The 15,228-nt window shown below is 43.0% G+C and overlaps 1 protein-coding gene across 1 annotated transcript; it reads left to right on the plus strand.

The window, feature by feature from the left end:
- Positions 1 to 344: 344 nt before the first annotated feature.
- On the plus strand, positions 345 to 11,429 carry ccka (cholecystokinin a; the record flags this gene model as incomplete). The annotated part of the gene is made up of 3 exons (XM_080735641.1): positions 345 to 465; positions 2,636 to 2,776; positions 11,293 to 11,429. The coding sequence occupies 3 exons, from the start codon at positions 345 to 347 to the stop codon at positions 11,427 to 11,429; spliced, it is 399 nt and encodes a 132-aa protein (XP_080591767.1).
- Between the last annotated feature and the right edge of the window lie 3,799 nt (positions 11,430 to 15,228).

A 15,228-nucleotide genomic window follows, 5' to 3' on the forward strand; every position in this document is an offset into this window, starting at 1 on the left:
AAATGTATTAATTTTTTTTCGCAAAGTAAAGCACTGCTTCATCATCACACAAGGCTGTCACACAAAAGTAGTGAAAACAGCCGATCTACAAGCACACAACGCCTCGCGGTGTGAGGCGTTGTGTTCTTGTAGATCGGCTGTTTTCACTAGTTTAAATCATTTAAAAAATGATAAATACAAAACAAACGGTTTTGGACATACAAGGTATCCACCCGACAACGACGATATGTTCTTGTCCTTCTTCAAAATGAATGTGTAATATTCCCTACAGTGCCTCCGTTTCTTCATTCTTTTCCCCTGTCCCCATGTTTCTCTCTGTTTTTTTTTCTTTTCTTTTTTCCCAGATGACTGCAGGGCTGGGCGTGTGCGTTCTCTTGGTAGTCCTGTGCACAACCTGCTTGGGGGTCCCCCACGCGTCTCGGACCCCAGACCAGGGCTACTGGCCCATCTCCCCTTCCACTGACGGTATAGTTAACGCTAGAGGCTGATGCCTTAGAGCGGCGGTTTTCAACTCTTTTCATATCGTCGTTGTTGGGTGGAAACCTTGTATGTCCAAAACCGTTTGTTTTGTATTTATCATTTTTAAAATGATTTAAAGTCGTGAAAACAGCAGATCTACAAGCACAGTGCGAGGCGTTGTGTGCTTGTAGATCAGCTGTCTTCACTACTTTTGTGCGATGGCCATATGATGAAGCAGGGCTTTTTTTGCTTTGTGAAAAAATGTACAAATTTGAAACTTGGAGATACAAGGTTTCTGTTTAACGATATCAAGGACCATTATTTATTCAGCATTTGAGCCGCGGACCACCAGAGATTTAGCCTCTCAGACCCCAAACATTTGTCCACAATCTCATGCTGTATTGATGTTTAGTCCAGTAATTTTAGGCCAAAATTAGGCTAAACCTAAAACAAATTGCAATAGTAGCAAACTCAACTGATTTTGTATCCTCAATATGTCCTTAGTGAGGGACAAAAAGTCCCAAGGAATCCCATCTGGGGAAAGTTTTGAAAACGACCTACCTACCTTCACTTACTATACACTACACTATAAAGGAAAATATGACTCCCAAAAAATCTCCTTTAAGTGGGATGTGAGGGGTCAAACTAGGGGTTTTTAATTATCCTGAATCCATTGCAATCATTTGTTTTGCATGAAAAACATTCCTTGGGCTAAAAACGGACCCCAAAAGAAAACAAAAAAAAATTGATGACTCATCACTAAACCATCGTTTTGAGGGGCCATTTCTTGCCCAAGGAATGTTTTTCGTGCAAAACAAATGCTTGCAATGGATTCAGGATAATTAAAAACCCCTAGTTTGACCCCTCACATCCCACTTAAAGCAGATTTTTTGGGAGTCATATTTTCCTTTATAGTGTAGTGTATAGTAAGTGAAGGTAGGTAGGTCGTTTTCAAAACTTTCCCCAGATGGGATTCCTTGGGACTTTTTTTCCCTCACTAAGGACATAATGAGGATACAGAATCAGTTGAGTTTGCTACTATTGCAATTTGTTTTAGGTTTTTTTATATAATGACTGGACTAATAGGAGAGATACAACAGGCAAACGTGGATCGAAATAAAAGTCTCTAATCGCGTAGACTTCATGTAAATGTAAAGTAATGCTGATGTTTAGCAATAATGGAACTCTTGAGAGCGTAAAATTAAACCTTATTTCTTACACTCTTATTTTTGAGCGGGGGTAAACCGCTCCATAGAGTGGCTGTGCGTGTGTCTGTAGCCTTTTTCCTCAGCGTTTTGCCATAGCAAAATGTGTGTACGTAGCACCATGTTTGTCTAGTGATGTCATATGTCGTATGTCTGTACTCTGTAGCCTTTTTCCTCAGCGTTTTGCCATAACAAAACGTGTGTGTGTAGCATAGCCTGTACATCCTAGACTCAAATAGTCTGAAGATGTTATGCAAGCACTACCACCGCTCACTTCACATATTTTTGCTGGGTGACACGCAGCACAGGATATCAGGATCGGGACTCGAACCTGCGACGCTGCAAGGGCTGGATTACCAGCTTAGGTGCCTGGACCACTACTATACCCAGTGGCCCAAGCCTTGCACTTCTTTTTTACACTCTCAAGATCTATAAGCGTTCATTTGGTTACCGATCTCCATCATTTAGCTGGGGACCACCTGGAAACCCCTCTGGGACCACTGGTGGTCCCCGGACCACCGGTTGAAAAAGAAAAATCACACCCAATGTGAAGTGAGCGGTGGTCGTGCTTGCATAACGTCTTCATTAATTGGTAATTGGTGATGTAATACAGGCTACACACACACACATTGCTATGGCAAAACGCTGAGGAAAAAGACTAGGATATAGGTCTAGGATGTAATTGGTGATGTAATATGGCTACACACACACACATATTGCTATGGCAAAACGCTGAGGAAAACACATTGCTATGGCAAAACGCTGAGGAAAAGTGGCTACAGACACACGCACAGCCACTCTATGGAGCGGTTTACCACCGCTCAAAAGAAAAAGCCACAGCCCCAGATGAAAATACCAAAAGAAAAGCACACGAAATTACATTTTCACATCTTGTGTTTTTTTTTTTTTTGGTTTCTTTCTCTCACGTTCTGCTCCGTTGCTCGTGGACCCCTCTTGGCTTTGAACAACAGCTCTCCTTAGGACTGACTCTCACACGGCGTCGTCAGAGCCTCATCTTCGACGCGTCCGCTCTGTGAGTCAGCTGGCCGAGGAGGACGGGGACTCCAGGGCCAACCTCAGTGAACTGCTGGCCAGACTCATCAACAGGAAAGGTGTGTGTGTGTCTTCATTATCTTATACTCTAGCAGCTATTGAAAAATAGGCTGCAAGCTTTTAGATCTGAAAATGTGTGCAAATCTTTGAATATATGTCTTTTTTGTAACATTTTGTAACTCAGATTTTGCTTCTGGGGGGTCCCTGGAACTAAATATTTTGAGATGGGGGTCCGTTGCCAGATTTAGATCATTTTGGGGGTCCTTCACATGAAAATGTTTGAGCACCACTGACATAGAAACATCGTTTAAAAAAAAAAAAAAAAACCTTAGAAGGATTTGAAATATTCAAAGACTTGCACAGATTTTCAAGATTTTTCAAAAATAGCAGATCTACAAGCTCGCAGTGCGGCACTCGATGCTGCGCTGTGAGCTTGTATATCTGCTATTTTTCAATAGTTAAAGCACAAAATAATGCGATCCCAGTCTAAATGGGTTAAACCCCCTCCCCCCTATGAAGAACATTCATGTGGGGCCCGCAGTGAATCCTTGTACACAGGGCCCAGAATTTGGTGCGACACCCATGTGTGTGTGTGTGTGTGTGTGTGTGTGTGTGTGTGTGTGTGTGTGTGTGTGTGTGTGTGTGTGTGTGTGTGTCGCGTGTGTGTGTGTGTCTGTGTCGAGCTCCATAGTGTGTGTGTGTGTGTGTGTGTGTGTGTGTGTGTGTGTGTGCGCGCGTGTGCGTGCGTGCGTTCGTGTGTGTCTGTGTGTGTGAGTGAGTGAGTGTGTCTCAATGTGCCTCTGTCTCTTGTTGCTCATGTCCTTTTGAATATCATCGTTGTTGGAAGCCATGTAAGTCCAAAACCGTTTGTTTTGTATTTATCATCTTAAAAATGATTTAAACAAGTGAAAATGGCAGATCTACAAGCACGGTGCGAGGCGTCGTGTGCATGTAGATCTGCTTTTTTCACTAGATTTGTGTGACAGTCTTGTATGATGAAGCAGGGCTTTATGCCTGTACTTTTTGAAAAAAACGTACAAATGTGAAACTTGGAGATACAAGGTTTCCGCCCGACAGTGACGATATGCTGTGTGTGCGTGAGTGAGTCAGTGTGTTTGTTTGCGTTCACACACGCATTTAAAAATGTCAAGGAAGAATACTCGAAGAATACTTGTTTGTAAGTTTAATACGATGACATTTTCAAATGTAAAATGCATTTTCCTGCCAGCCACCGCCGCCACCCACTGCTTATTACTGGAATTAGTGAACGCCCAAGTTTGTAAAAGCAATTAACGGCTCTGAAAAGCTTTTGTGGTCTGAAAGAGTGTATTAGAGTGCACGGTCTTCCGGCCCATCCTCCTTTGTCTTTTCTTTTTTCTTTCCCTTTTTGCTTTTCTCTGCCTCCGTCTGATTTTTATTCACTTCAGCGAGAAGACAATCTCATCACATCTCGTGCTCTTTGCGCTCTCCTCGCCGTAAGTGCTGCGATCTGCAGGCTGTGTGACGGGAGGCTGAGCTTTCACAGTGTGGAACCAACACACACGTCTCTGTCAGAAAACCTCAGCCGAACTGCCTTCTTGCTCTCTGTCTCCAGAGACCATGGCCACCAAGCAATATCCATGAGAATATCCTAATGCATGAGTGCACAAACACACGCATGCAAAAGTACACGCACGCACACGCTCAGTTTATTCAACTCAAAATGTACTCTTTTTTGAAGACTCTCAGAGAGTTCAATTAACCCTAGTGATTTTTATTGTGTAGTATGGCAAAACATGTTCAAACCTGCCCTCATGTCTAATGTCTACAAATCTGTACTTTTGAATACTTAAAGGTCCACTTCACCTCTGGGACAATTTTATTTTTAAAATAAGATCTGGTTGTCCCAGAGGTGAAGTGGTCCTTTAAGATTCTTTTTAAACAACTTAAACTCTAGCGCAAATTTGACACGAGTTATGAGAACTCCACACACGCATGCTGTAGACTCAGCCACCATTTTGAATATCCACATGTCAGCGACGTGTGATACAGATTCACTCAGACATTGTAAACTGTTAATCGTTAAACGTTGCAGTTGCAAGTATTTTATCCACTGACTCAAGCCCTATATTCATCCTACGACGAATAGTGAAAATAGCAGATCTACAAGCCACATCGGCGTATCGATGCGACGGGTTGTGACTGTGCGCTTGCCCAAAATAAGTACATTAGGGTTAAATTGTTGTATCTTCATTCTTCATTAGATCATTTGTATTTGTGTTGTGTTGTGTGTGTGTGTGTGTGTGTGTGTGGGGGGGGGGGGTGCTCTGGTCTAGTGTGTGTGTGTGTGTGTGTGGGGGGGGGGGGGTGCTCTGGTCTAGTGTGTGTGTGTGTGTGTGTGTGTGTGGGGGGGGAGTGTGTGTGTGTGTGTGTGTGTGTGGGGGGGAGGGGTGCTCTGGTCTAGTGTGTGTGTGTGTGGGGGGGGGGGGGGGGGTGCTCTGGTCTAGTGTGTGCGTGTTGTTCAGTTCAGTTGCATCAGTGTAGGAGGTGTCAAAAAGCTCTTTTGCAGCCAATCTTCTCACCATACCAGGGAATGAACACACTCTGTGGTGTGTGTGTGTGTGTGTGTGTGTGTGTGTGTGTGTGTGTGTGTGTGTGTGTGTGTGTGTGTGTGTGTGTGTCAGTCAGTCAGTCAGTCAGTCAGTCAGTCAGTCAGTCAGTCAGTCACGTCACGTCACACTTTTGCCCTACGATGCCAAATCACAACCTCCACCCCTCATTTCTCACATGGCCCTCTTCTAGCGCCACCATCAGCCCGATTTTTGCAAAACACATGCATCTTTGGACACTGCTCCTAGAGATGTTGGCTTAAAATCACCCAAAGCGGTACACAGTATGTCTATTGTCTAAAGTCATGTCATCAACATGGATCTGACCCATTTCCCATATTCCCTCCTGATTGGCTACCATTGTCTTCTAAAGTTTGTGTATGCAACCTGACGGTCGCTTATCTCCTGATTAGGGAGTCTCACTGGTAGCAGTCTTCATTTGGACACAGTCATGCAGGATAAAAACTAACCCCACTAACATCTAACAAGATTTCTACCACTTTTTGTGGTCACATGTTCAGATACTGGATTCTGATTCGCTTAAAACAGTGGTAAATCCGTCAACAACCTTGAGTTGGCTCATGGACCCCACCCACTGAAACAATTAATGATTGTAACTAAAGATCCTTGCAAGTTACAACCTGAAACAGTGGTAAATCAGCCAACAACCCACTCCCTCTCATGGTAAATGGCTTACACAGGTCATGGCAGTGTTCGTTTCACACACATACGCGTGTGCGTGTCACACACACGTCACAGTAAAATAAATGCATTGCCTCTGAGTCGTAGTGGGATAGCGGTTTAAAGTATCAAGAAACACACAAGTAAAGTAAAAGTATTTGAGTAAATGTACTTCTGCTGTCGGGCCGAAACCTCCTAACTCCAAAATGTTAATTTTAGGGGAAATGAGCTCAAGTGGAGTTAGGAGGTTTTGAGGGCTTTTTACTACTTTTCATTGGCTCAATATTATTTCAACCAACACTCAGATGTAAAGGGTGTTCAATAGCCCTGATTTATGCCAAAATAAAATCAAAAACCTCAAAAATGGAGTTGAGAGGTTTTGGTCAGACAGTGACGACATATACACCATTGCCCTGACACGTTGTACAGTACATCTGCAAATTCTTTGGTGCACGACACCAGCACACTGCTAATTATTACATTTCTGAGGACCCCAGGGATTGCATTGACGAGTGTGAAGTTGGTCGCGGTTCTGGAGAACGCTATACAACAGCCATATCGCGGTTCTGGAGAACGCTATACAACAGCCATATCGCGGTTCTGGAGAACGCTATACAACAGCCATATCGCGGTTCTGGAGAACGCTATACAACAGCCATATCGCGGTTCTGGAGAACGCTATACAACAGCCATATCGCGGTTCTGGAGAACGCTATACAACAGCCATATCGCGGTTCTCGACAACGCTGCATGCAGCACTTACTGTACCTATAGCCTGGCAATGGGCCAGACTATTGACGCGGATTCACTCACACGCTCCTCCACGATACCATGGAGGAAGTCCAGGCTTGTCAATGCTCCTTGATTTCCCAGGAGTCTCCTGGATTTTGACCCCATCTCCTGGGAATCTCCTGGATTGGCAAATCTCCTGGATTTCTCCTGGATTTGGTATCAAACTCCATCTATCAAACACGCACAAAATTCAACAGAACACAGGAAAATATATAGCCTATCTGTTAAGAAGCTTTGAGGCCCCCCCCCCCAAAAAAAGAAAAATCTCCTGGATTCTGACAGTCCAATGTTGACAGACCTGGGAGGAACGTGTGAGTGAATCCACACGTGAATCTACACTCTACAGTATAGCACTTACTTGGGCTGTGCAGTTAGCTCACTACAAATGGCCACACGCTCTGAAAGATGGCCACTGCACTAATATCAACATGTATTATGTGTGGATATATGCATGGTCTATTTACAGTCCACCAACACTGAGTATATTGTGTACAATCCTTCAACAGTGAATATCGTTGTTGTTGGCCAGAGCCTCTCTCTCTCAAAGGAGTAGTTCAGTCCCAAAATGACTTTTTTTCTTACTCACGCCATGGAGACTTGAATTCAATAATACATATAGTTTTTGTTTTTGTCACATTCCTTAGACAATAATTTGACTATAATAAATGTTCCCCCATTGATTTCCCGGATGGAGACCCAAATGCATTTGGATCAATGGGCCTACGAAGAGTCTCCTCAAATTATTGGCTTGCGACAAAAACTAAAAAAATATTATTGAACTCAAGTCTCCATGGGTACTCCTTTAACACATGGGAAGCCAAGGTTTCTAACATTTCTAGCTGTTGCTGCTGCCGTCGTTCACTTACGCTTTAATTTTGAAGAGCCTTTGAAGAGAGGGGGGGGCTTTAACATTGCTTTAACATTGCCCCCCCCCCTTGCCTATGCAAATACAGAATTCATCTAGATATATATATACACACACACATTACACACAATCTATCAAAAGTCAATATACAGCAAATATATGGTAGTTTCTAATCAAGCGGTGAGCAAAGAGCATGGTGTTATTCTAAATGCCATCTGTTGTTGGAACATCCCCATTGTTTGACAGCCTGTCTGTGAGTGCATTTGTGAGTGTGTGCGTGCATGCGTGCGACGTGCATGTGTGCGTGCATGTGTGTCCTTGCGGGTGAGGTGCTAGGGAATGGAGCGGATGGGCGAGTAGATGGCTGTACAATAGTGCATGTGATTTGAGCAAACATGAGATTTTCCTGTCATACCACAACCATCATAGACGAAGCAGCAGGACTACAATCAAGCAGCTGAGAAACAAAAAACAAAAAGGACATGGACACGAGCTCAAGAGAGTCAAAACATGAAGAATGCAGATGCCTTTCAACCTGAGTATAGGGCTAAACTCAGTACGGCACACCTCATAAGGCCCATTCCCACTGGGCCAGATAACAGATACAAAAATCTTTTTCTCCATTCAAAGTGGATGGTAGATACAGATAAAAAGAATATTTGCCACAGATAAAAGTATCTGTGGCAAATATCTGTGGTAGATATTTTTTTTATCTGTATCTACCATCCACTTTGAATGGAAAAATATCTGGAGAAAGAGATTTTTTTATCTGTTATCTGGCCCAGTGGGAATGGGCCTTTAGTTTCATGTCCAGTGTAATCACTATGATACAATATATTGTCAGTGGTGGAAAAAAGTACTCTAATTTTTTACTTAAGTAAAAGTATGCAATGTAGAAGTAAAAGTCTGGAAAAAGTCTGTACTTGAGTAAAGGTATCAAAATGTACTTGTTATAAGTACCAAAAGTACAAAATGTTTGAAAATAGCAAATCTACAAGCTCACAAGCTTCAGCTATTTTCAAATAGCCTAGGTATAAAATATGGATAAAGTGGTTAATGTATGTTTTGTAATATTTTATAATTTATATCTGCAAAGTAACTAGTAACTAAAGTTTTCTAATAAATAAAAAGTGCAATATTTGGATCCAAGGTGTAGTGGAGTAGAAGTAAAAGTATTGGAAGTTGGAAATACACAAGTAAAGTACAAATACCTCAAAATTATACTTAAGTACAGTATTTAAGTAAATGTACTTAGCTACACGCCTGCGTTGCCTCAGGAACTAGCCCGAAGGGCGAGTTCCGTTGACAGCGCAGAAGTGATGATATTGACGATAAGGCAGACCCTCGAGTGTAATATTGCGATTATACAACCGTTGCCCTTAAAAAACAAACGTTAAGATTTTCAATATAGAAATGTGTAATTTTTAATGCCACATTTAGCTACTATGTCCCTGAACTCCACATGAAAACTGCTAGCATAGCCGCTAGCATAGTGTTGGGACAGGCAGCTTTTTTTTTGCAAACAGACAAAATCCAACAAATTTCACAAAACTATACAATACAATAATACATCTAAAAGAAAAATACAGTAACAATACCCCAAAATACAAAAAATAAGATTACAAATGATTATGTATATAATTTGTCCACATAATGTCACTTGTCATACAGATTTTTCGTCATGAAATTCACAGTCCTATGCCTGAGCGTCCCCAGCCAGAATCTAAGTCTGAAATAGTTAAAAAATGGCTGCCAAACCTTATAGAATTTCTGGACAGAGCCCCTGGTGGAATACTTAAGCTTCTCCAATTTTAAGTGAGCCATCAAATCTCCGACCCAACGTCGATGTGATGGTGGAATGGATGGAGGCGGCGAGCCAATAAGGAGGAAAATGCTATTGCATCAGATTGAGCAACAGAAATACCTGTTGTATAATTTACACCACTGTATAAATCATATGACCCAGCTGGGGATTGAACTCATGAAATCTTAATCCCAGCTACCGGTAGGTCAAGCAGTCTTACCACAAGGCTGCAGCCTTGCCACTCGGAAGTTTTATATTAAACATATGAATCAACAATGAAGAACATTATGTTCAGCCGAGCGAGTAATACAAAAAGATTATTAAGCTATGTTTATTGAATCTATATTGTGGTAATTTACAGCTTTACCAGTTAGATTCACAATCGCAACCAAGAACATTGTGTTTCGGGAGAAAATGTATTTGCATGCTCGACATTTTCAATGATAGTCATGCCAAATCATGCATAAATAAATTATGTTTTAATTTGTGTGTGTGTGTGTGTGTGTGTGTGTGTGTGTGTGTGTGTGTGTGTGTGTGTGTGTGTGTGTGTGTGTGTGTGTGCGCGCCTGCGCGCCTGCGTGTATTTATGTTTACACACACACGCGCGCACACACGCGCAAACACAAATCTATATTATTATACAGTATATTTTGTAAAGCAATTTTTAAGAACAGCATCGCAAAGTGCTTGACGGGAGAACTCACCATACAAAGAAGAATCCACAATACAAGGATAAAAATCACAACTAACAAGAAATACACCCATAAAGTCTATACACCACATTTTTATACACCTCCTTACTTGGTGAATGGACCAGTCCAGGACATGCCTGAGGTGGAGAAACATTGAGTTCCAGCTCCACAGTGTTGTGCGCTGCAGAGATTTGATAGCCTTCCACCTTTGCCCTGCTCTCTGACTCCCCCTGGCCCTGTGGACCGCTCCGAGGAAGAATACTAATTTCCCTGGTGCTCGTCTGCTCCTCTGCCAACCATCCACCCTCCCACTCATTATTTCACCTCTGCCTCCACCACCTCCCTCTCCTCCCACGTTCTCTGTGGTTTGTAATATTAGTGGTGTCTCACCAATTTCTGGGCCCTGCGTACAAGGATTCACTGCAGGCCCCCCATGAGTTTAGACTGGGAACTCATTATTACGCATTATTTTGTGTTTTAGCTATTGAAAAATAGCAGATATACAAGCTTGCAGGTGCCGCGCCGCGAGCCTGTAGATCTGCTATTTTTTAAAGTCTTTGAATATTTCAAATCCTTCTGTTTCTGTGTCAGTGGTGCTCAAACGTTTTCACGTGAAGGACGCCCAAAATGATATGTATTTAGCCACGGACCCCCATCTCAAAATATTTAGTTCCAGGAACCCACCCAGAAGCAAAATTTGAGTTAGAAATGTATCCTTAAAAGAATAAATACATTCAAAGATTTGCACACATTTTCGCGACTTTTCAAAAATAGCAGATGTACAAGCTCGCGAGCTTGTATATCTGTTATTTTTCAATAGCTAAAGTATAAAAGAATTAAAGGAGTTGTTCACCCCCAAAATGACTTTTTCTCTATTGATTACTCATGTCATGGAGACTTGAGTTCAACAATGCAATGATTTAATTACAATAAACGTACCCCCATTGATTCCGGATGGGGACCCAAATAATTTGGGTCCCCATCCGGAATCAACATTATTGAACTCAAGTCTCCATGGCATGACTAATCAATAGAAAAAAAAACATTTTGGAGGTGAACAACTCCTTTAAGGTCCCTCCACCTTGGGCCCTGGTAACTCAGTCCCACTCCCCCCCCTCCCCTTGTGACGCCCCTGCTCTCCGCCCCCATGCAGGTTCTGTCCGTAGAAACTCGGCGGTGAACAGCAGATCCAGCGGCCTGAGCGCCAACCACCGGATAAAAGACAGGGACTACCTGGGCTGGATGGACTTCGGCCGACGCAGCGCAGAGGAATACGAGTACTCCTCATAGAGGGACGTCGCAGCTCACAAGCCTGGTTCATTCATACTAGTTTACTTATAGTCTCGCACCGAAAATAGACACTTTATACTAGCTCACAATGTGTTGCAGCACGGTGCCTTGTGAGTAGTGCTGCACAATATATCGCTATCGCATCGTTATCGAGGTATGACCATGCACAATATCCGTATGGTAAAAGGCGGCGATAGCGCCATATATCGCCCCGGGTGATATATCGCCATATCGTTGCCCATATCGTCAATATCGCTCACATCATTGCCCATATCGTTGCCTTTTGCTACAATTAGAATATCAGATAACAAGTGGGGACGTTCTGGCCATTGGGAAAAGCGGGACAACTCCCGAACGGCCGGTTAATTCCCGGCCAGTCCAGGCCGGCCATTAGGAAAAAATTGAAAATAAAATGTCGGCCTTCGTTCCATTTTGGGGGCTGGGCGGCCAACAAAGTAAATTGTCACTGTCGGGCAGAAACCTCGCATCTCCAAGTTTTAAATGTGTACATTTTTTCGGAAAGCAAAGCCCTGCTTCATCATACAAGGCCGTCGCACTAAAGTATCTATAAGCACACAACGCCGCGTTGTTGATCGGCTGTTTTCACTAGTTTAAATCATTTTTAAAATGATAAATACAAAACACAAACGGTTTTGGACATACAAGGTTTCCACCCGACAACGACGAATTATAACTCATGTAATTGGCCCACTGGCTTGTCATGATCTGAAATGGCAAAGTAGCAGCAGCGCTATAGAGAGAGATCTCTCTCTCTCTCTATAGCGCGCAATGAGGGCCTCTCCAACTCTTTTTCCCGGGCTGAATCAGGGGCCCAGCACGTCCCTGAGTGTGGGAACCCATAGCACTTCAAATCAAGAGTGACAAGGACTTGATATTTTGCCGTCTTTTGAATAATGCTTCGTTTTCACCGTTGCAACACCTAAAATATTGAATATGAAATGTGTACGGTAATATCTTATATCGTATCGATATCGAAATATTTGGCATAATACCGAGATATAACACTTTGCCATATCGTGCAGCCCTAATTGTGAGCTAGTAGTGCCGCTATTTCCGTTGCGAGACACTGGCGCGTTTCGCTAAGAATGAATCAGACCACTCCTATCCCCGCCGTATGAGCACGCAAGAAAACAACGCAAGCTGGCCTCTCAGTGTCTCACGATAAGAAAGTCTGTTCATGATGTATTTGTTGTACATTTGTTTGTAAAACTATATTATAAGAAGAATGCAATATACATATGCCAAATTTTGCAGAAAAGCTCTCACGGTCCATCCCCCCCCCACCCCTCCCCTCCCCTCTTTGTTTTCCTTTTCTTTAACGTTTTGGATGTTTAAGGGTTGGGTGGACTGGACTGGGTGTCTGATGGGAGGGACTTGGATGAATAAACATGAATAAAGACCAAAACTATGATTCTGATGCATGTTTTCAACCAAGCACTCCACCAGGTGTTCTCACTAATTAGTCGCCTCCTTCTCAAGGTTGCACTCGTGCTAATTAATGAAATCAGCCGTGTTTGATTTGAAGGAAAACTAGAATAATCTTGGTAATCTGCTGCACGAGTTGTATAAATTTTGAGCGGTGCAAACCGCTCCTATAAGTGGCTGTGCGTGTGTCCGTAGCCTTTTTCCTCAGCGTTTTGCCATAGTAAAATGTGTGTGCGTAGCATAGCCTGTACATCCTAGACTTAAATCCTAGTCTGAAGATGTTATGCAAGCACGACCACCGCTCACTTCACATTGGGTGTGATTTTTAAATATTTCATGAACTTTCAGCTGCAAAAAAAGGAAACCCACACACCAGAAAAATATTTCAACGGCAGAAAAAAAATACAAATATATGAAGATGGAAACTATACATTCGACATTGTACTGTAAACACCAATGCTTTAGTTATTAATTGTTAATGAATTATTACTAGTAAGACGCCTCGGGTGATGTCTTGGCCAACTGTCCAGTGATGTATATCAGACAAGTTACCCATTTATGGAGACCCCTGGTACCCATATAATATATGGAGATCCATATACTGTATATGGAGATATGCTGTGAGATCAAAGTCACTTTACATGTGAGGGGGTGGGGGGAAGAAAAATTTTTTTACAGACTCTAGCAGAAAGAAGAGTCAGAAGAACTTGCCTGCACATTAGCCCCATATAGAACCTCACCCTGCACATTAGCCCCATATAGAACCTCACCCTGCACATTAGCCCCATATAGAACCTCACCCTGCACATTAGCCCCATATAGAACCTGACCCGTCGCTGCATACTGTTGTGCTCCGAGATGAGGTCCTATAAAGCTACATGTATCCCAGGGCTGGTTCGGGGCTAGTCTGCACTCTGCACATCAAACATTCAATGTTTGTGAAATTACAGACCAAATTTGTAGCCAACTATGCAAGATATATACTCACCCAAGATATGTTCACCCTTGCTGGTGCCAAGCAAGCTCTCAATTCCCAAGAAGACAGTCAAAATCAAGGTTGTTATCATCATGCCCATGGTTTCCCACCCCAGGGCAACCCGAGGGCCACATTTGAGACCTAAATCCAAAGATTTGGATCTCCCTGCAGTCAGTCTCCTGAATATTTCATGACTAATTGTGAAAGAGTTAAGTACAGAGAAAATGGCAAAATGGATTAAAAGATCAAGGAAAATGATGATAGCCTCTCCCCACACACACACACACACACACACACACACACACACACACACACACACACACACACACACACACACACACACACACACACACACACACACACATACACACACACACACACACACACACACACACACACACACACACACACACACACACACACACACACACACACACACTCAAACACATGATATCCTGTCAGAGATAATTAGGGGGAAATCTCGCTTTTGCGAACGCCCATCATTTCGACCGGAGGGTTAGAGGAGGTTAAGGTTAGGGTGAGGGTTAGAGACTCACTCCACGGAGGTTAAGGTTAGGGTGAGGGTTAGAGTCGGGTGTCGAAAAGATGACATGTAGTAACAGCGACACACTCCCGATAATTAAACTTATCAGGCTTATGCCTGGCTGGCACCCCAGACAAGTCATAGCCTATACACTGTTAAAACATAATCATACCCGTGCAGGGGTGTCGCACCAAATTCTGGGCCCTGGGTACAAGGATTCACTGCGGGGCCCCTGTGCTTTAACTATAGAAAAATAGCAGATATACAAGCTCACAGCGCGGCACCGAGTGCCGCGCTGCGAGCTTGTAGATCTGCTATTTTTGAAAAATCATGAAAATCTTTGAATATTTCAAATCCTTCTGAGGTTTTTTGAAAAACCTATGTTTCTATGTCAGTGGAGCTCAAACCTTTTCATGTGAAGGACCCCAAAATGATATGTATTTGGCCACAGAACCCCATCTCAAAATATTGAGTTCCAGGGACCCCCCAGAAGCAAAATTTGAGTTACAAATGTTCGCTTAAAAAATACATATATTCAAAGATTTGCACACATTTTCACGACTTTTCAAAAATAGCAGATCTACAAGCTCGCAGCGTGGCACTCGGTGCCGCGCTGTGAGCTTGTATATCTGCTATTTTTCAATAGCTAAAGTATAAAATAATGAAGGCCTCTCCACCACCTTGGGCCCTAGTAACTCAGTCCCACTTTCCTACCCCTTGTGACGCCCCTGTACCCGTGAGCTGAGCAGTAAATCCCCCGTGACCAGTGATCAACTGATTGGGAGTTAATTGCCTGACACCTCGCCTGCAGTCTCTCTGCATCAGCATCAGCA

Source organism: Nannobrachium achirus (assembly GCF_963921795.1).
Source record: "Nannobrachium achirus genome assembly, chromosome: 10".
NCBI lineage: Eukaryota > Metazoa > Chordata > Actinopteri > Myctophiformes > Myctophidae > Nannobrachium > Nannobrachium achirus.